This window comes from Stegodyphus dumicola, chromosome 7 (assembly GCF_044657685.1).
Source record: "Stegodyphus dumicola isolate Sdum_Otavi_A_Nest chromosome 7, ASM4465768v1".
NCBI classification, from domain to species: Eukaryota; Metazoa; Arthropoda; class Arachnida; order Araneae; family Eresidae; genus Stegodyphus; species Stegodyphus dumicola.
In genome coordinates this window covers 12,592,770-12,619,060 of record NC_140774.1, presented here as the reverse complement: position 1 = coordinate 12,619,060, position 26,291 = coordinate 12,592,770, and the positions used below count along the sequence as shown (strand labels likewise).

The 26,291-nt window shown below is 31.4% G+C and overlaps 1 protein-coding gene across 8 annotated transcripts in view; it reads left to right on the top strand.

Annotated features, from left to right (window-relative positions):
• The window catches only part of mask (multiple ankyrin repeats single KH domain), a 169,109-nt gene extending 146,953 nt beyond the window's left edge, over positions 1–22,156 (top strand). For 7 of the 8 annotated variants that reach the window (XM_085819884.1, XM_085819879.1, XM_085819878.1 and 4 more), the window contains 4 exons: positions 7,162–7,392; positions 14,833–14,993; positions 15,765–15,953; positions 21,741–22,156. In XM_085819884.1, the coding sequence (XP_085676010.1) occupies positions 7,162–7,392; positions 14,833–14,993; positions 15,765–15,953; positions 21,741–21,773 (614 nt within the window). In that variant the 3' untranslated portion in view covers positions 21,774–22,156. The remainder of the gene's footprint in view (positions 1–7,161; positions 7,393–14,832; positions 14,994–15,764; positions 15,954–21,740) is intronic. The other variant, XM_085819881.1, reaches the window with a different exon arrangement.
• Positions 22,157–26,291: the final 4,135 nt, after the last annotated feature.

Here is a 26,291-nt window from a genome sequence, read left to right as displayed (position 1 = left end):
TATATTGCTCTTAGGAAAGAATTGTTAATGATACAACTTCTGTCCAGAGGAATTATTTTTGTTATACCCACAGATCTGCATTTTTCAACCCCATGAAAATAGACATTTTTATTCTGAAAAATGAGAAATAGTTGTCACATCACTCATGGAAAATATTCATTGCAAACCTTGTGCACTGATATTTCTATGAAAGAATGCACAGCTATGTCGTGAATAATCAATCTTTCTCTTGGTTAATTAATCATGAAACTCTCTGCATGGTGTTTTGCCATTGCTAGTTTGATAACTTATTTAAATGTAAAATTTTATGTCCTATATCTTGAATTTCTCAGGATTAATTCTGAACATAATGAGATTGTTCTACATTATATTGAAATGTGAATATGAAGGTCAGATTAAAAGTTCTTAATATTTAAAAAAGTGCATGAAATTGTAAATAATAAGCTTTGAGATTTTAGAATGTAATCTTGATTTTCAGATTGCTTCTTTTTTGGGGGAGAGGTATTTCGTTTTGCATATCTTAGGTTAGAAGTATACAGAATTTGATTTGCATTTCAATTTAATCTCTCGCGATTTCCCGTCTTTCGAAAATATTATGTTTTTTTAAGCCTTATACAGTCAAAAGTCGTTAATTCAGACGCCCATAATCCGGAATGATCTATAATCTGGACCTCAAAGCTACAAACTTTCTGCACATGCGCCTCGTTGACACCTGCACATAGGCGTTTACGCGTGCGCGTAAGACCTTTACGACTGCGCATATGTGTGTGCACAAGCGCAGAATATGTTTTTGCGTGCGCGTTTTATGTATAACGGACGGTATAAGCTAAAATTATCTAATTATCTATTTCAGTTAATGTTGATGATTGCATTGTTCCTTAATCTTAGAATTGGATCCGTCTTATTATTTTTTGCAGACTGTAAGAGCAATTTTATAAAAGTAAACTTGAACTTTCGATTATGTCAAATAGAATTTCCGATGCTGGAGCTCCCAAAGGATCTACAAAACGAAAGTATGTTTCGATGTCCATCAAACAAAAAGTGGAATTGCTGCAAAAAAATGGATAAAGACATGAAGAAGGTGACAGAGAGGTTAGTGAAAACGAAAAAATTTCGATTGACGAGTTAGTCGGTATTCTCGGCACAGCAATTACAGGACTTGAACAGCGAAACTTTGTAACTGAACAAGAAATTATGTCTGTTTACAGAATTAAAGAGAAAGTATTATCACATAAAATGAAGCAACTTAAACAACTTACATTGAAAGAAATGTTTAATAAAGTAAACAAATAAATATTAAGTTTTTTTTTTTTTTTTTTTTTTTTGTAAATTTTGATACTCTTTAGATCATAATTGTTCTTTATTTCATAAATCACGGTTTCATATTTTAAATTTTAGAATTTCTGCATGCCATCTTACGAGATTTAAACTGATGATCTATAATCCGAAAAAATCAATAATCCGGAATCCCCGAAGTCCCGACGAGTCCGGATTAACGACTTTTGACTGTAGTTTATATATATGTGTGTGTGTGTGTATATATATATATATCATATAAAGACGTAGTGTAAGAAATTTAGAACTAATGTTTCACAAAGATGAAAGTTATTGCAAATACTATTATTAACCACATCAGAAAAATTAAAAAAGTTCACACTGAAATAGAAACACATAAAGAAAAAATTCTTATTCTTGCCAAAATTTTAAAAGATAATGAAATTCCTTTAAAATTCATTAATAGTCATTTAAAGAGATCTAGAATAAGTCCATACCCTATAATACTTTTTAAAAGTATGAGATTTTTATGTGAAAGCTCCAAAAGAGAAGGATAAAGAAGAATGTTAAGTTTTTATTTTTTATTAATTTTTGCTTTGAATTACTATTCTGGTACTAAACAAGGGCCTTATATATTTTCAAAGTCATCATGGTAAGCCCATGATATGAAAACTTTTTACTTTTCTAACAATAGTTCATTTACTTCCTTTTTTTGTAATTTTAATTTGCAATTTTAAAAAAATCTAAAATTTGATTTTTCTACTCAATTCTTCAGAACAATTAATAATAACTTCTTGACCAATTTTTAGGCATTTTTTTAAGTTTAATATTTTTAAAGAATAATTGTTTTTAAAATTTAATTAAAGTTTTAGACTGAATGATGTTCTGTATTCCCATTTTTCAAAGAGTAAAAATTTACATTAATTTCTCTCAGTTAATATTGTTATCTTTTTCTTTGTCAAAATTTTAAAAAACTTCATTGAATTATTCGAAAGTTTTTCTTTTGGTTTCAAAATTCCATCTCATGTTCCAAATTTTAGACTTTTGAGCAATTACTTTCTCGCCAAGGTTTTTCTTTTTTGTTTCGCCAATGAAGCCAAAATGGCAAACCTGTAAGTCATTACAGTCGTGATATTACTTGCTCCATTGAAGTCTAATGAAAATGCACTTATTAAGTTTTTCCACCTAAGTTTTATAATTTTACTAAAGTTTAAAATACTTTGAATTATGTGATATATGTTTAAAGGTAAAATTTTGATTTATTTTTTCACTGAAGTATTTTAATTGTTCACTTTCGGTTTCAATTTGAACAAAATAGAATTCTCTTTATTAAAGTGCAAGTTCTAACTGAATTTTTTTCCTTACTTTGGGGAAGGGCCAGAATTTTCGAGTGAGCTATTATAATTAAAATACATTTAATGATTCATCGGCTAATTCTGGATACAGAAAAGCAAGGAAAAGTGAGATTGAAGTTGATTGAATTACATGTGTTATGTTTTTTTTTCTTTTAATTTAAGGAATTTCTTTGAATTGGGGTATTGATTGTTTAAAAGTTTTGGTTTTTACATTTATTAAATTCTTTGTTGCATTTATTAGATTATTTGAAATTTATTAATTATGAATTTCAAAATTTTAGTCTTTGTGAAACATTAGTTCTAAATTTCTTACTTTAAGTCTTTAGTGATAATTTTCTGCAGCTTAAAACATGAAAATACCAGGCATATTTATATTTTGTTTTAAAAAAAATTGTTTTGTAATTAGATATTTAAAACTGTATGTACCATGCCGCCTAACCGGGATAGTGGGTAGTGACGCTTCCTTGCTGCACTGAAGGGCCTGAGTTCGAATCCCAAAAAAAGCATGGATGTTTGTAAATTTATAGTGTCTATGTGGCATGGGGACATTCTAAATATGTGATAAGCCAAAAGTCCTCTTAAGAGGTTAGTGGTAGGGGTCGTAAACCCTCAAACCTGACACTCCATCGGAGTGATTTCCATCAAAATTGGAGGGGGAACTGAGCAAAGTCATAACTGTCATCTGTATGATGCTCAATGCTGTTGCAACAGACACAATCTTGCACTCCTTGTCACGAAGAATTTCATGGACTTGTTCTGATGTTACTAGCCAAGTGAGATAAGTCACGTATGCACTGTATACTTAGTATAGAGGTACTATGTGTTCCCTATACCTAGTATTACTTAATGATTTGTGAAAGAAAATGGTCATTGTCAGACTAATTTTTGAAATCTTGATGTCCAGGTTGCCTCACGAGGCAGTTTTTAATATTGTATTGAAAAGATGATTTGATTATCAGGAACTCCTATGTGACTTGATTATGGACATTGTTTAATTTTTGTAATAGATGTTCTTTAACTTTCCTTTTCTTTAATTATATTTTGGCTCTAAAGGTTGACAAGTCTAAAAAATTCTCCAGTCTAATCAAAGGTGGTAAAATATCCAAAATTGATCTTCATTTCCAAATCAGTGAACTCTTTACTTCTATGAGCAGAGCAAAATGCTACATTTTTAAAGTTGTTTAAATCATAAAACAAAGTTTTTTTTCTATTTTATGTAATATATTTAATTAGAATGACATAAGGATATGTAACATATTTACAAATGCTGTGTGAGGATGATAGTGAAACCATGCACTTTATTGGCAGTATATACTGTTTTCCTTAGCCATTTGTATTGCCATTAATATTGCAAATGAGAGGACATATTAATTGCATTCAGAGAAATTTTTGTTCTGATTTGTATAAGATAAAAAAAATAATTATTATTTCCCTTACTTTCTCTGCATATACTTTTTTTTTTTTTTTTTTTTAACTTTTTATGTACTTAAAACGTTAAGTACCATTTATTGTGCTATATTCTTATTTCTTCTATTTCTGAATAATTCTGAATTCTTTCTGTAAAAATTGTATTTAAATTTAATGACATGATTTATTTTGAGATAGTTTTGGTATATTTCCACATTATTAAACAAATACAATTAGATGAGACTTCTGTATAAATTAGTAATTAAATCATTCAGGTAAATAAATAATAATAAGTTAAATTTTATAATCACCAACACACTAATTTGTAAAATGTGATCTGGTTTGTGGTGTGTTACTAAGGAGGGAAAATGTGCACACATACATACACACACACACACCCTGTTTTCAAGTGGTAATAGTTGGAAAGAGAGATGAAATAGCAGAGTAAATCCAATACTTTTATGAAACTGCACAAATCCTAATTGTATTAGCTAATTGAAGTAATTTGGATGTTAAAGACATGTTGATATGTATAGTAGTAGTTACAGTAATGGCCAATTTTAATATTTCTTTATTCTTGTTGGCAAAGATTTTAAGCCAACATATAAATTGGTACCATCTATGTTTGTAAAATGTATTTGAAGAAAGAAGTGGCAACAAGTTCGTAATAGTAATGCAAGAGAGAGAATGTAATATGTTCGAGATGAAATCTTGGTTTGGTTACAATTTAGCTTTATTTTGATTGGTTTAAAATTATTATTGGCTGAAGCTTTATCTAAGTGTCTGCATCATTAGCATTATGAAAAAAAAAAAAAAAAAGTATGACATGGATTAATTTTGAAATGACCCATATTAATTATAGCAGAGATTATAGAGGTATTATATAGCAGTTACAAGCTTTAGGATGAGTTGGGAAATAACAAGACATCATAGAAAATAAGAATTTTTATGTACACTGGTTATCGTAAATTAAGAAAAAATGACAAAAATCCTGATTACTGAAAAAGTTACATGTAGAATTTAATGAAACTTCCCTACAATATACAACATATAGTAAGGTATTAAATAACATAAAAATAAATTACCAGACAATTATGGTACTATAGAAATTAGCACATGTATAAAATGAACAAATCGAGGGTGTCAGTTTGCTATAGGAAAAGTACCTTCAATATGGAATATGATTGCCTCTAGAAGCAATACAACACATACAGCGGTGTGTGATGCTTTCAATTATGTGGTCTATCAGTTACATAGGAAGAGAGAGCCATTGCTCTTGCAAACCAGTTGCAAGGGTCTGAGGGGGCAGATTGAGAGCAGCTAGACGTCTCCCTAATGCATCCCAAACGTGCTCGATAGGATTCAAGTCAGGGGATCGAGCTGGCCACTCTATGCGCATAATTGTTTCCTGTTGAAGATAATCATCTACGATGCGAGCCCTGTGTGGTCTTGTGTTGTCATCCTGTAACAGGAGAGCATCACCTATTGCCCCAGCATATGGGAACACATAAACATCAAGGATGTCATCTCTATAAACCTGAGCATTCACGGTTCCCGATGGAAACACACAGAGGTCTGTGTGTCTACCCAAAGAGATGCAACCCCAAACACAGGCACTGCCTCTTCCATATGCATCTCTTTCACGAATGTTTGACGGATGATAACGGGTTCCAGGTTCTCTCCTTATCAAATAACACTTACTATCGCTTTCTAGACTAAACCTGGACTCATCCATAAAGAGAACAGCCCTCCATTGATTAAGCGTCCAGTGGACATGTTGTTGTGCCCACTGCAAACGCTCCCTCCTATGGCGTGACGTGAAAGGCACGCAAATGGCTGGTTGCCTTGCATACAGACCAACTTCGTGAAGCTTCTATGCACAGTTGACGTTGACACAAACCTTCTGGTGGCTGCAGCAAGAGAGGATCTGAGAAGAGTTGGAATAGCAGTTCTATTCCTTCGTGCACATATTGGTCATCGGCCATCGGCATGGCAAATATCGGTCATCGGCGCTCGTCGTAGTAGTTGGCTGTCTTTGGCTGAACCTCCTAGATGCCGAATCTGTGGTTTGAAATTGCCTCCAAAGTCTATGAACCGCAGAAGGACTCACATTTAGCCATCTGGTCACTTCTGTTTGACTTTGTCCTGCCTCTAGTCTCCCAATGGCTCTCCATTGTAGTTCTGTAGGCAAATGATGCCTGGAGGTCATTGTAACGAATTGGCTATCTCATATTTCTGATGTCACTATCATAGTGAAATATATGGGCTTGCTCTCAAACATGGACTTTTATGCTCCTCGCAGATGATTTATTCCGAGTGCAGTGCCACTAATTTGCATATTGCAGTTTTACTCAGCTGCTCTTACTTGGCAACATATTCAAATTTTACACGGTTTGGCTTTGTTTTGAGAGAGTTATCGCTATTTTTGTGATTCTTCTGTAATTTATGATAACCAGTACTTATTTTTACGACACAACCACAAAGCGTATATATGTAATAAAAACACTTTTAGAGAAGTACTGATGTAGAAACACTGAGACATAGAAGCATAGCAGTGTTGTTTGGTATAGATACTTGATTCATATTGAAGAGGAAATGTGGCAGTCGGAATAAATTCCATTTTTATTTAAATTCACATTTGTGGTCACAATTAATTTGGCACTCTAATCATGCCTATTAAAGAACATTTACATTTTTTTAATACTACTGCAATAGGAGAGCATCGAAAAGCGTCCAAGCAGCACAGAAGTTGAAGCTTAAAGTGCACATGTATTCAATATGGTAGTCTGTTAAGAGAAAGGTTTTGGTTTCAGTTTAAGTTCTGAGAGTTAGGTTCCCAATTAACTACATCATCAGCATTACGTGAAGGCCTGCAAGATGGATTGATCTAGAAATGGCGCCGTTCGGAAAAGTCATTATTTTTTACAATAGACAGACAAATTACCCAAATTAAAAATGAGGAATTAAAAGCCCATTGCTAAATTGAATTTTAAAGCTGATTTACATAATTTTACCTTACATATAAATACACATATATGAAGTTAAATATTTAACGTTATAATGATCTGTTTTATAAATAAATGTAATTAATTTTTTTCTTTTAATGTTTACAATTTTTATATAGATGAAGGGTCACCCATGGCAGCTATGTCTCCCAATGCTTCACCTCAAGGAAGCAATTTACCTTCACCCACTGGTATGAATCTTCAAGAAAATCCAAATCCAGCTGGCACAATCGGTGAGGATCGAAAACTACCAAGGCCTATTGGTATGGAGCGAGCTCAACGAAAAAATCCTATGTTTGGAGGTGTGTCAGATGTTGGTGGGATCTGGTCCTTTACTTCATCAGGCAGATGTAAATAACTTGTATTTTTTTTTTTTAATTTATGATTTAGTTTATTTTTTATATTATTCACACTCTGCCTGGTAAATAATTTAAGCATGCTTCTTTTTATTTTGTGTTTATGTATTTCTCCAGTTCCCTCTGCCCTGTATTAACAATCTATTATATTTTTATTTTAAAGCATGGTTTTTAAATTATATTTCCAACTTTTTTTGTGTATGGAAATCCTGATCCTATATTTCATTTTCGGTTGTTACATTGTGAAGTATATTAACATATTCAATAATAATATTGTAGTACATAATTATGTAATGTCTAATATATATGGTATATGTAGAAGTAATCAGTTAAAAATATGTTATGAAATTCTTAGTTATGGAAGTAAAAAAGGATGTAGTTTACTATCATTTATTAACAAAATATTGCGATGTATTGAATAGATGTTTCAAGGAAAGGGCATGTATCTGAGCTTGTTCTAAAAAATTAGTATCATTTGAAAATTATTCTTAATTATTCACGGGCAGCCAAAATGTGTTTCTTCCCATTGTTTGATCACAATGCTTTTAAAGTACAGAGTTTAAAAATAATTTTGTATTGAATAATGTTATTTCTTACTATTTTTATGACTTGCATTCGAAAATAGAAGATGTGGAAAATTATAATTGTGCTACTTTTCTCTTATTTAACATTTAAATATGTACAAATTTACCTTAATGTTCTGACTGAGGATGTTAAGACTGAGGTCTTAATTATTCTATTATAAGATTTCTTGTGCTTTTGTATATTGTTTGGTAAATGATTTATTTAGAATTGTTGCCATAAAGCTGATTTGCCAAGCTTTCTTTTTTGTATCATCTCATCTTGGGATCTGCTTATTTCTTGTGACTGAAATTTGTGCAGAAAGTCCCCACCTTTGTATAAACCATGTAATCAGAGTAAAAGTTGTCGATTATAATCATTAAAATCAGTTGGCATAGTGCAGTTTGTAAGATGATTGGAGTATGTCGGCTTTCTGGCTAGTAACCTTGTGCATTTTAGATGTCCCTACAAAAAAATGTATATATGGTGAGGATTCTAAAATTTGCAATAAAAACAGAACAAGGAAGTAAGTGTCAGTCAGTCGAATAGGAGAGGTATGCAAAGCATGTCAAGGTTTCGTTGCAGCATTTTGGGGGGGGGAGTATAGAAAGTGGCAGATAACATATGAAAATGCTGTATTAGAGGTTGTTAACAAAAACTATCTTTTGAAAAAGACTCTGCCAGACTAAATGTGCATTTAAAGTTATCTGTTCAAATCCATTTCATTCCCCCCACCCCCTTGAACCTTTTAAGAGTTCAATATATCTGTGATAAATCATTCTGCCATGGTTGTAAAACTCGGACTGCATTGAATGATTTTATCATTAAAAAAATTAAATATTTATTTAGAATCAGAACTAGTGCAGGGGGATTGCATATTTTTATGTACTAAAGAAACATTTCCTTCAGGCCGTCTATGACAGATATACATCATAATAGTGTGTTGTTATCCATATTTGAAAAGTATAACAAAAATAGAGGTAAAGTAAGCCTTGCTTATTCCTTTTCATATATTCTCTTATTCCTAGTTACTATGTGTTCAAGTATCATGGTTTAATGCTGATTTGTTTAACATTTTGTTTACCTGGAAAATATCCCAAGTAGTAAAAATGAACTATTACTGTAAATAGTGCCTTCTTCACCCAGACAAAGTAGTTCTTTTTATTTATCTAAATCTAATGTTTCAGTCATGTTAAACTGTTTCCAAGATTTAAATCAATTCAAGAATTGACAAAAAAATCTTTGAATAGTGGAATATCACCTTGCTACATACAAAAAATTTGGATCTTTTGAATTCTTTTCAAATCATTAAACATTATTAGTAAGTTATACACAAAGTCAGTAATCTGGACACGTCGGCAATTCCGGATTAGGGATTTTTCCGAATCAGATCATCAATTTAAATGTGGTAAGATGGCGTACAGAAATTATACAATAAAAAATATGAAACCGTAATTTATGAAATAAAGAGCAATTATGACCTAAAGGGTATCAAATTTTACGGAAAAAAAAAAGCTTAATATTTATTTGTTTACTTTATTAAACATATCTTTCAATGCGCGCAGCATGCGTAAAGCATACATTACGCATAGTCGAAATTAGAAAATTCCATCCAGAAAACTATTTGATGTGTATTCGTGATATTTATAATGACAAGGAAATTGATTTAAATCATATCAAAGACGGAGTACATCAAGATGAAATACTACATTTAGTAAGGAATTATAAGCTAAATAAAAATTAAAAAAAAAAAAAAAAAAAATCTGCTCTGAAGATGAGGATTATGCTGACAGATCAACTTCCAGTTCATTGCGCCTCGCGGCCCCCCCTTCTTGCAGAGCAGCGTGATATTGATAAACAGATTTCGGAATGGTTAGAAAAACAAATCATTAAGCCATGCTGTTCTGATTATGCAAGTAATATGTGTAATCAGAAGTATAAAAAATGCGGTTCATTTAGACTATGCCTGGACTTAAACGGCACTTAAAACCTGGTAAATCCCTTTCCGAATATTTAATTGCCATGCGGGAAATAGCCAGTCGCGGTTCTGTTGATGATTCAATTCTTGATTATGTAATCAATGGGATACCGGATCAGAGTAGTAATAAAATTATTTTGTATGGGTGTAAAATTATTTCTGAATTCAAAGAGAAATTAAATATTTATGAGAAAATCTGCACTCAAGATACGAAGAATAAGGCTTATTCAAGTACTAACACACAAAATAAAGCACGTGCTATAATAAGAGTGCATAACCAAGGTGTTATGACTGTGGAAATATAGGGCGCGTAATGTATGCACATTCTTTATGTGCATGTGTAAAGCATACAAAAAAAAAAAAAGGTTGTGGTTTTGAGGTCTGAATTATAGATCATTCCGGATTACGGACTTTGTACTGTATTAATCTTTTGATTATGGTTAAATATGAAGTTCTTCATACAGACTTAACATTTACTTATGACCAGGAGCAAAAATAAAATACATCCAACTCTAAATAAAATTAATGACACTTTTTTGAATTGAACTGTAAAAGCTTTTTTATATTATAACCTTTTCCCTTGCTGAAAAAGTTCGAGCTTTTGCCAATCCAGTTCAAATATGTAGCAGGTTAGCCTAATATAGAAATTGAATGTCCAATAGATTGCCATACATTGGATTCATAATAAAACTAGCTAATAATGTACCTTTTAAACGTCTTGTACATCTAAATGGGGATTAAAAAGTAAAGTACAGCATTTATAGTTAAGTATCCAGGCTGTGTAAGATATATCTGCTCATAAAAATTTACAATAAAAAAACTTTGTAAATTCTTCTGCTTGAAAAAAATATTTAAAACTTAAGTACAGCGCTCTTTCTGTATTTTGGGTTTTAGTTGGCCTGTTGGTAAAACTTAAATTGCATTTTCTGTATTTCAAATGGGTATTTAGAATATATTTAAGAGCATGATAGCATATGAAATTGGAAGAGAAACACATCAATGTAAAATTCAAAATTAGTTTAAACAGCACAGATTTTGAACAAATGAGGATGCCTGTTGCAAGAATCTTTATAAGTAGGTGGACTTATTAACCTTTTTTGACTCTGCTCAGACTGCTTTCAGGATGAAAATAGGATAATTGCTCTACTAAAAATGGGAGGAGAGATGTAGAGCATTATTTTTATATTGACATTGTTTTTATTGAAATATGTGACACTCTTTGTATATATAGAGGATCAAAACAATCTCGCGTGTTTCCCCTACTCCTTTTTTTTTCCACTTCTAAATCATTATTCTCTATTACCTGAACACTATTATTAATAAATTCTATCCTAGCTGCAGTCCAAGAACAATTTAAAAAATAACTATGTTAACTACTACCGGAAGTACCCGATGCCAGTTAATTTAGATTGAGAGTAATGTATCTAACAACAAAGAAAACGATACCACTGTAATCCTTCTTTAATAACGATTCAAAAAATACGGTTCATAGTCGTACATTTTTCAGTCTGATGTGATATGAAACCCACATAAAAATTTTTTGTAGAAAAATAAACTAATTCTCTATCATTATATCAGCATCAATGACACGCAGTTTTAATGATTTTCATCTTTTTAATAAAAGGGTCATAAAAGGTCAAGTTTCATCCAATATTTCTCCTATGTTCAATTTTAGTCAATTAAATGTGGCGAACGATTGATCAAAAGTCAGTAATGCGAAGAAACCCACAAACAAAAATTCATATATATATATAGATTTTATAAAACTTAACAAATTTTTTATTAACACACTCTGCGATTTGGCAGTGAGCAGTAGCAACACTTTTCAAAACAAAGTATTTTTATCTCCAACACTTGAGACTGTTGTTACTCAGAAAAATGAGTGCAAAAATTAATATTTTCATAGTTTTTAATTAATATCTCAGCTGATTAAATTTATACAAAGATTGTATGCCTTCCCATGAATTTTTGGAATATGCATTTTTGGCAATGCTATTTTTGTTTCATTAGAAAAAATTTTTATTAACAAACTGTACAATTTGAAAGCAACAGTGGCAACAGTTCTTGAAATAAAGCAGATTTTTATCTCTAGCGTATGAGACTGTTGCCACTAGGAAGAATGAGGATGGAGTAGACATCGACCTTTCCCAGGACCCAGAAAAGAATTGTAGATAGTTTGGTGACAATAGCTATAGTAGTGACCAAGTTAATCGCGAACAAACACACGAACAGACATTCTTCTTAATATATATAGGTTTATGGCTAGTCCTTCTGATAGGCAAATAATGTAACATTTTTCACAGAAGTGCATTGAAATTACAATAAGGGCATAATTATGAATCATCTTCTGTGTTTCTTAATCATTATTGATCAGCCTTTGTGTTTCTATGTGCTTCTTTGCTGGTAGTAAAGCCTAAACTGTCTGTTTTGTTTCTCAGTGAGACTTTTTGCCTGTCTGTTTTATTTATCAAAAAGGTTTTAATGATTAATTTTGTGTTTCTTTAAACTAAATTATTTGTTTTTATGAATTGAGAATTTAATTTACTTTATGTTCATGTGATTAAGTTTTGAAATGGATATTTTATATACATTGATAACATATCATTTGTGTTTTACAATTATAGTTAACCTTTCCTGAAAGATAAGGTAGTTATCCCCTTTAACATTTACTTAAAATATGTGTAATTAATATTTAATAATGTGTCCTGTACAATTAATATTTTTAAGTAAATTTTAATGTGCTGTTAAACATAAAATTTATTGCATGTAATGGGCTAATAAAGCATATTAAAATAAAAAACATCAGAAAACTTTGGTGATTTCTAGAAATTCTGTTTATAATTTAAATTATGACATTTGTTATATGTACAATCAAACTCACTTATGTCAAATTCACTTGTTTTGAATTATTACATATATTGCATTTTAGATATTTACACTAAAAGTAGTAATAAAAAATTGAATACAAAAGCTTTTATTTTACATTATATTTAGGAACTGTATTCTGTAAATGGAACAATTTAATGGTAAATGCTGTTCGAGATCTTGGTGTTTTTTTTGAAAATTTTTTTCAAAGAATATGAAATAAGCGCCATTCATTTTGTTTATTTTATGTAGCTTGTGCATGTTTCAGTCCTTTAGGGGAAATCTGATAGGTAAACTTCATCTATGGAAGAAGTAACAGGAAAAAACAAGATAAAGCCCCATCCAAACATTGTAACTTTGAAACCTCAAGCAAAAGTCATAGCGTGACTTTTCACTTGAGTAAAGAACTATATGCATTGAATCAGAAAGAAGGACTGTTATTTTACAATTTTTCGTTGTTTGTTTGAAAAAAAGTCAGAACTTTTCTTTGGTATGAAAATTGAAACTATTTGTAAAGTGCAGAATGAGGGTAAGAAATGTGTGATAGCAAATGAAAATAAAATACTAGGCACTTAAGTATTTTTTGAAAAAATAAATAAACCATTGAAAGAAAATTAGTTAAATGCCCCAAGTGCTGATAAAAGTAGACATATTTGCACGCTGTCTATAACAACTAGCAGGGTGTGCAAGCAGAATTGTTGTGAAAATTCATTAAGGAAACAAAAGCATTTCTGAAAATTTGAATTTTAAACATTTATGAAAATTCTAGAAACAGAAATAAAGTTTTATAAGCAGAACTTATTCAATAAAACAGACGCTCTTTATAACCTGAGGAGATAAATCTTGGAATGCCTGGTAGATTCTCTTCCTCAGCTTATCTTCATTAATCATCATTTTAGTCATACCTATGCTTAATTGCAATCAGGAGGATTTAAAAGCTGTGCACTAATAGTGTGATCAAAAAAGTTATTGTCAAGCAAGACATGAATTTTCCTGAATGTATGTGCTCATGCAAAGTTTTTCTGAAACATGTGTAGTCTTTTTGCTGCAACTTCTTCAATGAAGAACATCTTTACAGTCACTAGAATGTTTACATTCTTTGGTTCACTCTCTGGCTTTCTTCAGAAATATGTTTTTAACTGCTGACAACACCATGATATGAACTGGGACTTTTGTTTCCATGCTTCTTAATTCTTTGAATTGTCCTTTGGTGAAACCTTGTCTTGTCTGTGATGTCACTGTTGTCATTTTGCCACAGGTGGGGTAGGTAGACAGTCGCCCTTCTCCACTCTCAAGACTGTTCATGATCATCCAGTCTGTTTGATTGTCTATATTCTTTGAAGTCTTATTGATAATTCAAAGTTTGAAACAAAAAACATATATCAATAAATATCTTGCTTAATTTTCCTGTTTAAACTTATGTGGCCCTAAAAAAACTAAAACTTGTGTGCCCCCTATGAAAGAAGCTCTATGTAAGGGGTTCATATGTCTTCATTCTTAAAATAGACTTATTTCATACCTTGTATTGCAGTAGGAGGCATAGGACTTATTATTTGATGAAAGTGGATGTGGGAAAAATCGCCAAATACATTTTCAATATCAGCTGTGTTACATCTTTAATGTTGACAAGACTGACTGATATTGACAACTTTTACTAAGTAAAAGGCTTTTTGTGTGAAAAATATGAAAAAAGAGCTGAGTAAATTTTCATGTCTGTTTTTCTTGCTTACCAGTTGTGCTTCTAAAATGCAATCATTAAAAATAAGCCAAAACTTAAATCATCTCAGAGCTTCATGATTAGATATGATCATATGATCATGTGATTTGCCAATCTGAAAATATATGCCTCAAGTTATATGCATGAATTATATACTTCAAATTTATATTACTGCTATAAAGTGGCTACATCATCTTTTGGCAATTATTTTTCATGCACCTTTATTTGATTTACCTCCATATTTAATAAATTCTAGTATTTCTATGCTTATCTTGTACAATCTTTTGGCTTTATTTTGAAATATCCATTACAGCTGATATTCCAGTAACGGGAGACTGGATACACAATATGCAGGGTACCATTCCTCAAATGCAGCAAGATGATGCTGGAATGACTAATATACAGAATTACAATGGAAGATTTGCTGATATGTTGGCTATGGAAAATAGTCATCATCTAGATCAGGCATTTCAGGTATTTATATTTTTATTAGCTTTAAGAAACAGTGTATTATTTCACAATTAATTTGGAAGGTTCAGAAATGTTAATAAAACGTTGCAGAGCTGGTTAATTTTTATTTATTGTCATATGAATTCAATGAATAAGTGTATTGAATAATCTAAAACCTCAATTTGATCTTCTCTCTGTCTTGGTATGTGCTTCAGAATTGTAACATAAAAGGTGTAAAATGTAACCTACTCTTTAAGTTTTATGCTTGTTTTATAAATTATTAAATTTTGCTGTTAGTTGATCTACATTTCTTTCTTATCTGATTAGTTAACCCAAATAATTTTTCTTAGTTTTGATGTATCCAATTATTCTAGCATATACAATTAGAAAGGAAATGTTCTTTGGAACTAAAATTCAACAACTTTAAAATTTTCAACATAAGTATATATTTTAATATAAGTAATTATTGACATATAAATATTTATTATATATAAGTATGCTTGCATATTAAGTATTTATTATATTGTTTAAACAAAGCTATTTTTCCCTGTGTGTAATTTTAATGGTCTGTTTTCCCGTAAGAACATTCGTGCAAGTTTTTCTAGCATTAGTTTGTTTTGCTATAGTTAATTCAATCTGTTCCTCTCTATGAGATCAGTTTAAACTAGGAGGGATTTTTTTTATGTCCTATACTTAGATCTATTAAGTGAAGCTTAAACTTAATTATCAACTTAATAAGAAATATTATATAATATTTGTTTACCAAAGTAATTGTTAAAACTTTATTTTACCTAGGCTGTTGCTGGCAGTACCTTTCCCTACATGAATGGTATGCCTACACATATAATGCCACCTCATTTCTATCAAAACAATGCTGCAGGACCTGGCCCGGTGGAAAATCAGATTGAAATGTGGGGGATGCATCCAAAAGTGCCACTCTCTTCCGGTGGTGATGTTCTACCACAAAATGTAGAACACAAAATGGTAATAGGAATATAAAAAAAGCCTTGTGTACAGATTTAAAATTGTTCTTTCAAATTCAAAATGAAATTGGCATCTACTTATCATATAGTGTAATATGAATTTATTATATATCCGGTCTACCGGAAAGTTCTGTCTATTTTTGGAATAAAACAAAATACAAATTTTTCTTACCATCAATAAACTTTATTAAAATAATATGATTATCATTATTATTAATGACTTCTTGCCAGCATGAGGGCAATTTGTATATCCCATTTTTGAAAAATGATGTAACTTTTGATGCAAAAAATTGAGCTGGTGCTTGTTTGATATCTACTTTATTTTTGAATTTTTTCCCTCCAAAAAATTTTGTAAGAACAAAAACAAGAAACAGGTGATAGTCAGAGGGTGCTAAGTCTGGGGAATATGGTGTGTGTGACAGAATTTCCCAGCCTAGTTCTGCAATTTTTTTGTAGATTCCCCAAAGCAGCATGTGCTCTGGTATGATCATGATGCTGTACGATGTCCTTCCTGTTGAAAATCACCGGCCTCTTTTCTTCGAATGTTGTCTTTAAATTGTTTAATTGCTGACAGTGCTTCTCCGAATTGAGCTTTTTGTGTGGTTTTAAAAGCTCCTAATGTATTGGTCTTCAAATGCCCCACCATATATACAACATTCTCCTTATTTAGGGTCAAATTGGGTTTAGAGGTGGGAGTGCTAGGTTTTCTGGTTTCATAATATGCCCTTTTCCTTACGATGTTTCCGTGGGTGATCAACTTTTCATTCTCAGTTATCATCCGGTTCAAGAAGGGCTTCATTTTGTTCGGAGCAAGCAGAAATGTGCATATGACGACTTGATCATCCAAATTCTTCTGATTTAATTCATGTATCTATCTTGAATATTTCCACACCAATCCTATCTTCTGAATATGGTTCAAAATGGTTTGCTGAGCTGAATTAAGCCTTTCTGCTATCTCTTGTCACAAAAGGATCGGTCATAACAACGCCATCACCGATCAAAGGTGATCGCCCAGAACGTGGCTTATCAGAAAGTTCAAAATCACCCGTTTCAAACCATCTTCTGCATGCCTTAACAAAAACTGTACCTTCACCAAACACTTTCAATAAATGTCTACATGCTTCTGTAGCATTTCTTCTTTGTTGAAATTCGTATAAAATACAGTGGCATAAATGAACTTTATCAGTGGCCATGGGTACATTATCGCTTCACATTTAAGACTAACGTGAATCAACTTTGTTTTAGTTAACTTGCTACTTCAGTATGTATACATTAAGCGATAAAAATAGAGAGCCAAACATACGGCAAATAAACATGTGCTTACATGTCAAAAATTGTTGTCATAAAACGGACATAACTTTCTGGTAGACCGAATATATATCTTCAAATTATAAAGTGCACATTATTATTTAACTTCATCTAAATTTTAACAGTTTATTTGCAAAAATGTAAATTAAAGTAGTTTAAACAGGCTGGATGTGTTATTTATATATCTGTTGAGAAAGTTAAAAATTTTAATTAAAAGAGGTTATTTTCAAGTAGTCTGTCTACTCATTAATTTATATTATGTGTCTATGGTTGGGAAACTTTTAATCCCTTGAAACTTGTAGAATCGGTGAGGTTTTTTGAAGCAGGAAGCCAAGAAAAGTCAATTAAACCCTCACCAGGATTTGAACTATGGACCTTCCAGCATGCACAAGAGAATGCAGTAGTTCTTTTTGTCCCTCCTAAAGGACAAGTAAAGAGAGGACAAAACCCAATCAATTAGAAAAGGTTTTTCATATATCATATATATATATATATATACATATATATATACTCACTATATATAACACACTCACTATATATATATATAACACACTCACTATATATATATGAGTGTGTTTATGACATTCTTAAACTAGCAATGTAATTCATGTTTTCTTCAAATTTCATAAAATGTTTCATTTTTTTTAATATCTCATTTATTGAGATGAATGTACTTCAAAATGTTCTTGCTACTGAGAAATAATTAAGGTAAAATAACAATGAACAAATATTAATTTTATTTAAAAGTCAAACAACAAAAATCATTATTATATTTGCAAATTTGCACAGGACTAGTTTGATGGTTTTACTGAACCATCATCCTCTGTCAAAGCGCAAATGAACGAGATAAGGTATGGTGAAAAGATAAGATATGAATGGCTAAACAGGAGTTAAGCTACTGGTGCCATCTATTTATGAAACAAGAAAACTAAAACATAATTAATTTCCTTAACCAACCAACAATACAGGGCTGGACTTGCATGTTTCCTTTTTCCTGACATATGCATCGTGTTCCATAGGAAAAAAGGAAATGCGTAAGTCCTCTGTTGCCCAGCATAGTTGGTATGAAAATCACACTTTCCATTTTTCTGCAGCCAAGATTATTCAAAAAAATCTTTCATTGGTGAATTAGATTTTCTAGAAGCATATCACACTCAAAAAATTTTTTCTGTTCTAGTTAACGACCCTAATTCCAATTCATCTTTACCTTCAGCCTTTAAGGAAATTATGTTTTAGTTTTCTTGTTTCATCAATAGATGGCACCAGTAGCTTAACTCCTGTTCAGCCATTTGTATCCTATCTTTTCACCATATCTTACCTCATTCATTTGTACTTTGAGAGCTGAGGATGATGGTTAACCCTTTAACTGTCAAGTTATTTTGATGATTTGGGTACACAAATTGTCAAATTTTTTTATTGCAAAAATCAAATGTTTAGTACAAAATAAAATATTCTTAAGTAGTTAAAAATTGATATTTTGAAGTACATGGGTAAAATTTTTTGTAGTTTTGTAGCCACTGCATATTTGCTTGAGGCGGCTGCCACTTAACATGGCAGTTGTAAAGTTCGCTTCTAGTGGAGCATTATTTTCTAAAAATGAAAAAAATTTATTATTTTTAAAAAAGAAATAAATATAAGTGAATACCTATTAGTAGTTCAGTAATTCAGTCTTGTGTGGTACAACTGGAAACACTTTTCCAAGCACAAACCAACTCCACAATCACTACACCAGAATCATGATTCCTTCCTTATCTTTTCCTCATTTTTATCCTTTTTCGAACAACACACTTTGCACTGTCTTGTAGGCGCACGTTTCGCAGGAGTAGGAGGAATATGGGATATGAAATGTCGTTCAGTAAGACGGGCAGGGTTATCTATTGTAGGTGGTCTGCCAACATTCTTTTGTCCAGAAGCTGCATCATCATATTTATGTAAAAGCTCTTCTACAACTTGGATTCAAAATTCTAGAAATGTAATATGTTTCCCAACTACATTTTTATAGAGCAAATATGAGTTCCAAAGTACCTTGTCTAGTAAATGTAAAAATATCTTTTTATAATATTTTTTCTGACGTTTAACGGATTGTTGGATGAAAGGATATTTCCTAATCACAGCGATCTACACCACCCATAGTTAGACTGCAATTAGAAACAATCTTCGCCTTGAGTATATCTCCATTTTTTTATTTTTGAGGCTGACCATGAAAGTATCATGAATACTGCTCATCAAACACACATCCTTCATCTTTGGTTGAAGAATCTAAATCATCTATATAACGTTTCAAAGAACTGGACGCCATTTTACAACAAAAAGATCCCATGCACTTTGAACCAAAGAACTTATAACCTCTAACCTTTGAAATCTTCAGTAAAGTGCTGTCATCTATTGAACTGAGCGCACATTAACTTTTCCCGAGATACAGTTGGGTTTGACAAAGAGATGAAGCCGAAATAAACGTCTCCCGATATATATTCGGGTATAACAATACGATGCACTCAAAAAAAAAAAAAAAAAAAAAAAAAAAAAATTACCCCGATTAATACTCGGGCGTGACATTTTTGAACACCAGTATCTCGGGCATGACAGTTAAAAGGTTAAGTAAAACCATCGAAATTAGTCCTGTGAAAATTTGCAGATATAATGCTGATTTTTGTTGTTTGACTTCAAAATTAATACTGAGAAATAGTCAAAACTGCAAATTTATTCTTATATTCGAGCAAAATTTTAAAATAAACAAGGTATATTTTTAGCTGAAGAAAAATGAGGGCGAAATTCTATCTCCTGATATTTTTGGAAATTCTTGAAAGTTCTCTTGACCGTGAACTAATAATAATTCTGTAAAGAAATGCATGTGCATTTGCTTTTTTTTTAATATATATAGTACCTCCTAATAAGGAACACCTCAGACCTGATTTGTCCCTTAAATAGAGGTGACCCCTTATTAAGAGTTCTTAATTCGTAGGGACCAGGACCAACAGAAATGTCCCTTACAGGAAATACTATTATATATAATTTTAAAAAAATATTTGCTAAAATGCTATTATAAATGGATAGATAAAGACTAGAATAAATAGGGATATTTTGCTAGAATAAATAGTGATATTTTTCAAATTTTCCTAAATTTCAAAAGCTGTTTCCTAATCTCATGCATAATCAGTTTGCAAAATGAAAACATAAAATAATAAATGAATAGATATATAGGGAATATTTATTTCCACATATCAGTTAATTTATATCATTTTTTATTACTAACCAGTATGTTTATCTTCAGTCTGTATTTGCCCATGCTTTTATAACATCTTGTGCAAGAAATTATATGTCCACCCCCCTTTTTTTCTTTAACATAATTTAATTTAAGAAGGCTAGTCAAAAAGAGGGAATTTGATGTTTCAGAAATGTGGCCCAAATTGAAATTCTGAAAATCATCTTATTGCAAGAAGATGCAACAGTGTTAGAAGACCTTCTTTATAGTTAATGCTGAAAGTAATATCTGCAATTAAAATCATATTGTGAAAATATGACCTTTGTTAGCTGATATTTACATATGTTAGCCGATATTTACATGGATTTCCTATGACACCTTTATATGACTTGTTTTAGCTGACATTGACAAGTATCAAATCAGAGGCATAGTTATTATTATAATTATTATTATTATTTACTGTAACTAATTAATTGTTTCAACAAAAATTTTAATTTTCTACGTAATATTCAAATTTTGACTGACAAGCCTTTTAATTTCCAAGTGAAGTGCGAGTCCAGTTTATAATATTCCAAAAAATTCAAGTTTGTTTACAGGACATTTGATGTAAATAGTGCAGTTGCACCTTCTTTCTTATAATTTACTTTTGCAGCTGGACTTGCAGTAATTTTCTGCTAGTTTGCATATAGGCCTGTGTAATTTATTTTTGTTATTAGTCTGAAATCCCAACCCATATGGAAATCAACAAATTGTATATGAGCTTTATCTAGCCTTCTTATTATTTAATGAAAATTGGTTTAAATTTTTAAAAGTACATCATTTTATAAAATTTCCTAGTATGAAAGTTATGATGTAGAAGGAAAATAAATGTCTATGATGAATAGAGTAGATGATTTTTCAGTCCCAGCTGTCTTGATTATGTGACAGTGCTAGATAATATTCTTAAATTATTAATTATTGTCATGCTGTAATATACTGTTACAGCAACAATAAGTTAACTTCCTCAATAGCAGCATACAGACTGCTTTCTGCTGGGAAGTAATCATCTTAGATGCCACTGCTGCTTAGCCGTGTAAAATAGGTCTTACAGAAATGAAGTTCAGCAAATACGAAATTTGTCCACTGTCAGTATGTGTATATTGTATTTCACAGTTACTACTAGTATATCAGTACTATCATTTGTAGACACACTGTGAAAAGGTATTATTACATTTTTTTGTGTTGTGTTATTATGCTTTTATTAAACTCTTGTAACTGAAAATTCTTAATGTGTTTCAGGCGTGGCAGAATTGGAGCTCTCATCAGGCCTGATGTCGTATTTATCTTTTTTATCCCTTCCCTGTTACTCAGAAAATTTCTTGCCCTGTAGAAAGAAAAATACAAATCATGGCTTATACTTTTGCTCTAAAAGAGGAGGTTTGCAGCTGCTTTTGGACTTTGTACCAAGAGACTTCATTATTTGTTTAGTACTATGCAAACAAACTGGTGGTTAGAGGAGACTGGAATAATTGTAATATGTTTGTTCACTGAGATTGGGTGACTTGTATACAGAAAGAAAATAATTCAAAAATATGACTTAAAGATTTTTCAGTTTGCATGGAAATCTGGAAAATCATGCACTGTGAGAATGTAATTGTAAGATGAATAATTGTATTGGAAAATTTCATGTATAAGTAAAAAGTTTCCTACCTGCATTTTGTGTGTGTGTGTGTATTCTTTAAATAAGTAAAAAAAAAATAAAATAAAATAAAATAAAATAAAAATAAAAAAAAAAAAAATAGTAGTTTTGATATTTCTCATTCGCCAGACAGAGGTTAGAGTATTTTTGAAAGCTTAAATCTATATAAAAAGGAAAATTGGTATGCTTCCTTAGATTAAAATTGGGAAGCTAATACATTCAGAAACTGGAGAATTTTGTACTATCAATACCATAGTTATTGAGTTTATATAAGTTTTTTTGAAATTAACAAATAGCTGTCTATTCTGAGAATATTTAATTTTATACTATTTTAACTGTTGATGTAGTCTTTATATTGTCAGTGGTTATGTCCTTAATTCTTTAAGTTGGGTACCTCTTGAAAGTAAAAGTAACAATGTATAGGTCTGTGCTAAATGGAAATTGGAATAGGTATGATTTTCTGCATGAAGTTTTACAGATAAATTTCTGAAACAATTAATTCAAAGTACTTCTTACTTTTTCACCCAGAATTTCGGCAATAGAAAACTGTTGACATGAAGGTAATACATGAGGCTTGTACACAGAGAAAGGTTATGTAATACCCGGGGAGGGAGTAATTTAATAACACGGCAATTTAATAATAATATTTTCGTATTTAGAAAATTGAGCTTCTTGCAGATTAAAGAAAATGAAATATTGCTGTGCATGTATTGAAAATTTCCTGTGCAGAAGATTCCATGAAATTAAGTCAGGAAGCACCTTGAATATGTTGTTCATAGTTGCCAACACTCCCAGTTTTTTGGTACGTTTCCCTGTATACTGGTAGATAACCTAACCTAATCTTTTGATTTTTAGCCTTTACTATGAAAGATTTCTATATTGAATTAATGAAACTTAAATTGGGCAAATTTCATTCCCTCATCCTTAAACTTCATATGTTAACCAAGTATGTAATAATTTAATATTTGTATTAAATTTTGGTTTAGAATCAATAAATGGTACATGACTGTAGTTTGTTACTTTAAAATAAGCTATTATTGAGCCTATCCCCCCTCCCAATCATTGGCAGCCATAACTCATGTCATTCGTCACCTCATTTTCTTTCTCCATATCATTTGAGACTGTTGTTCAAGTGTGCTATCATTCACATGCTAAATGGGATTAAGTGGTGGGGAAGATAAACGACCCCCCTCCCCCCAACCCATATTTTTTTTTCCCGTAGTTGTGAGTTGAATCGGGCAGCAGAAAAATAATCTTGAAGTTATTATTTTAAAGTAAGTGACTATATCAACGTGATAATATATACAGTGATTATTTATTTTATTTTCATGATGTTTAAAAGTACTTCAATAAATTAAAACTTCGCTTCCAGAAATTACAAAATTAAAGAACATAAAATTTAGAATATCTAATTAAATATTAGTATGAGTCGTATTATAAATAGTTGAGTAACTTGAATCGTGTAGTACAAAGATTTAAGTCAGTTTGGGGTCTTTTTTAATTTGTTGCTGGGCACCACTAAAACATTGTGGAAATTCCAGATTTTTCGTAGTTCAGTTTTGGCTGTTATGTGTTTGCAATGATGTGAGTGGTGCTCTACATTTTTCAGCTGAAAGTTTGTGTATAATTAATTATTTATGGTGTTAAAAGTTGTACTTATTTACCTTAAAAGGTAAAGGACATTTGCTATTAGATTTAACCGTTGGTTTTTTACTTCCTTGTATGAAGTAAAGGAAGTATTGTAATCATGAAAAATTCCGAGTACCATTTTCAACTAAAATATCCATTTTGACCACTATCAAATGCAATTTAACGATATTTTTGGCGTGGTACCTGTATGTAAGGACAGAATAAAGGACTTTTTCCTCAAATGGACTATAAAACTGATTTAAAATGGATTCAAAAGAAATTTTTTTCATGGTGTTTGTACGTTCATGCATATGTATGTATCTCACATAACTCAAAAACGAGTAGTCTCAGAATGTTGAAATTTTATATACAGGACTGCTATAACATGTAGATATGCATCTCTTATTTTGGTTGCAATCGGCTGCACCAAAAGTATGTGAATATATGTATATATGTGATGATTTTATAGATGGGCACAGGAATGATGAAGCTTGGCATCAGAGTCCGGGCATTGTGGCTGAATGTAAAGAGGCATCCATTGACGACAAAGAAGTTAGCTGTTTTGATTCCACATCTTTATTCAGTTCTCACCACAGATCATTTTTACTTTAGATTAAATTCTCCAAAATTACATATTCAATAATGATTTAAACAAAATAATATTAAATTTACTGCATAGTACTATTCAAATAAGGGGAGACCGATGGGAAGAGCAGTAGCAAAGGTCTGATAGCAGCAGGAGGAGAAAGCAGTCTGACGAAAAATAGCGCGAACTCTGTATCTATACTAGTTGTTACATAACATGCCAGAATGTTCTTGAAAGTACTGGTCTAGGGTGGAGATTCAGAAATTGTGGAAAGTTAATTATAGCCTGTTCGCATAGAGCAAAGCCAATATTTTTTTATATTTTAAATTTTTAATTCTCCCTTTCTGTTCTAAAAATCATCATAACTTCTCTGGATTGCATCATTTCTAGATCATTTCATTTTGCATGGCCTGTGCAACTCTGATGACATAATTGGGAACTGAAAATTCAAACTAAAGCCTTTTTTTGTGTGTGTGTGTGTTTCTATCTTGCATACCTACACACTTTAGCTTCTCTTTCTATTCTACTAGGACATAATTTCTCTGTACTTCCTTCTTATCGCAAAAGTATAAAAAATGTAAATGTTCTGTGAATAGGCACGACTAGAGTGTGAAGTGATTGTGGCCATAAATGTCAATTGGAATTAAAATTGCCTCACCAGCCAAGTATGTTAGAAATTACGAACTCGGTAAAATGGAATTAAAACTGCCTCACCTGCCAAGTAGGTTAGAAATTAAGAACTCGGTATATCAGCATACAACGCAGTTGGTGTTCTTCCTTCTCGATATGGATCTACGTAGGCATCATCACTGCTCGGTCTTTTCCTTGCTATTATTACATATACAGTCAAAAATCTTTAATCCGGACCTCAAAGCTACAAAACTTTCTGCGCATGCGTAATACCTTTACGCATGCACGTTTAATGTATAACGGACGGTGTAAGCTAAGCTAAAATTATCTAATTATCTATTTCAGTTAATGTTGCAGATTGTGTTATCCCTTAATCTTCTAATTGGATTCAGCTTATTAATTTTTGCAGACTGTTAGAGCAATTTTATAAAAGTAAGCTTGAACTTTCGATTATGTCAAAAAGAATTTCCGATTCTGGAGCTGCCAAAGGATCTACAAAGCGAAAGCATGTTTTGATGTCCGTCAAACAAAAAGTGGAATTGCTGCAAAAAAATGGATAAAGGCATATCCTTTGTTTCTCTAGCAGCGTGAAATTGATAAACAGATTCGGAATCTGTTTATCAATTTCACGCTGCTCTGCGGGAGGTGGACGTCGCAGCACCCAATGAACTTGATAAAGTTGAACTGTCAGCACTATCCTTATCTTCAGGGCAGATGTTTTTATTTTATTCGGCTTATAATTCCTAACTAAATGTAGTCTTTCATCTCGATGTACTCCGTCTTTGATATGATTTAAATCAAATTCCTCGTCATTATAAATATCAGGAATACACATCAAATAGTTTTCTGGTTGCAATTTTCTAATTTCGACTATGAGTAATGTATGCTTTACGCATGCACGCGTTGAAAGAAAGTAAGCAAATAAATATTAACCTTCTTTTTTTTTTTTTTTTTTGTAAATGTTGATACCCTTTAGAACATAATTGCTCTTTATTTCATAAATTACAGTTTCATATTTTTAATTTTATAATTTCTGCATGCCATCTTACCATATTTAAATTGACGATCTATAATCCGGAATCGCCAAAGTTCCAACAAGTCCGGATTAAAGACTTTTGACTGTATATATTCACTCTGTTACTCGGCTCGGTGATCTCAGTTTTTTATTCTCATATGTTGGTAAATTTGGTGTTTTTAGGTTTAAAAATGATTGAATTATGTTGTTCTTATCTTCTGGTTAAGGTTTTTATGCCTGTGGTTAATCTGTACACAGTATTTATAGAATTATCAACAATTTAAAAGTTGT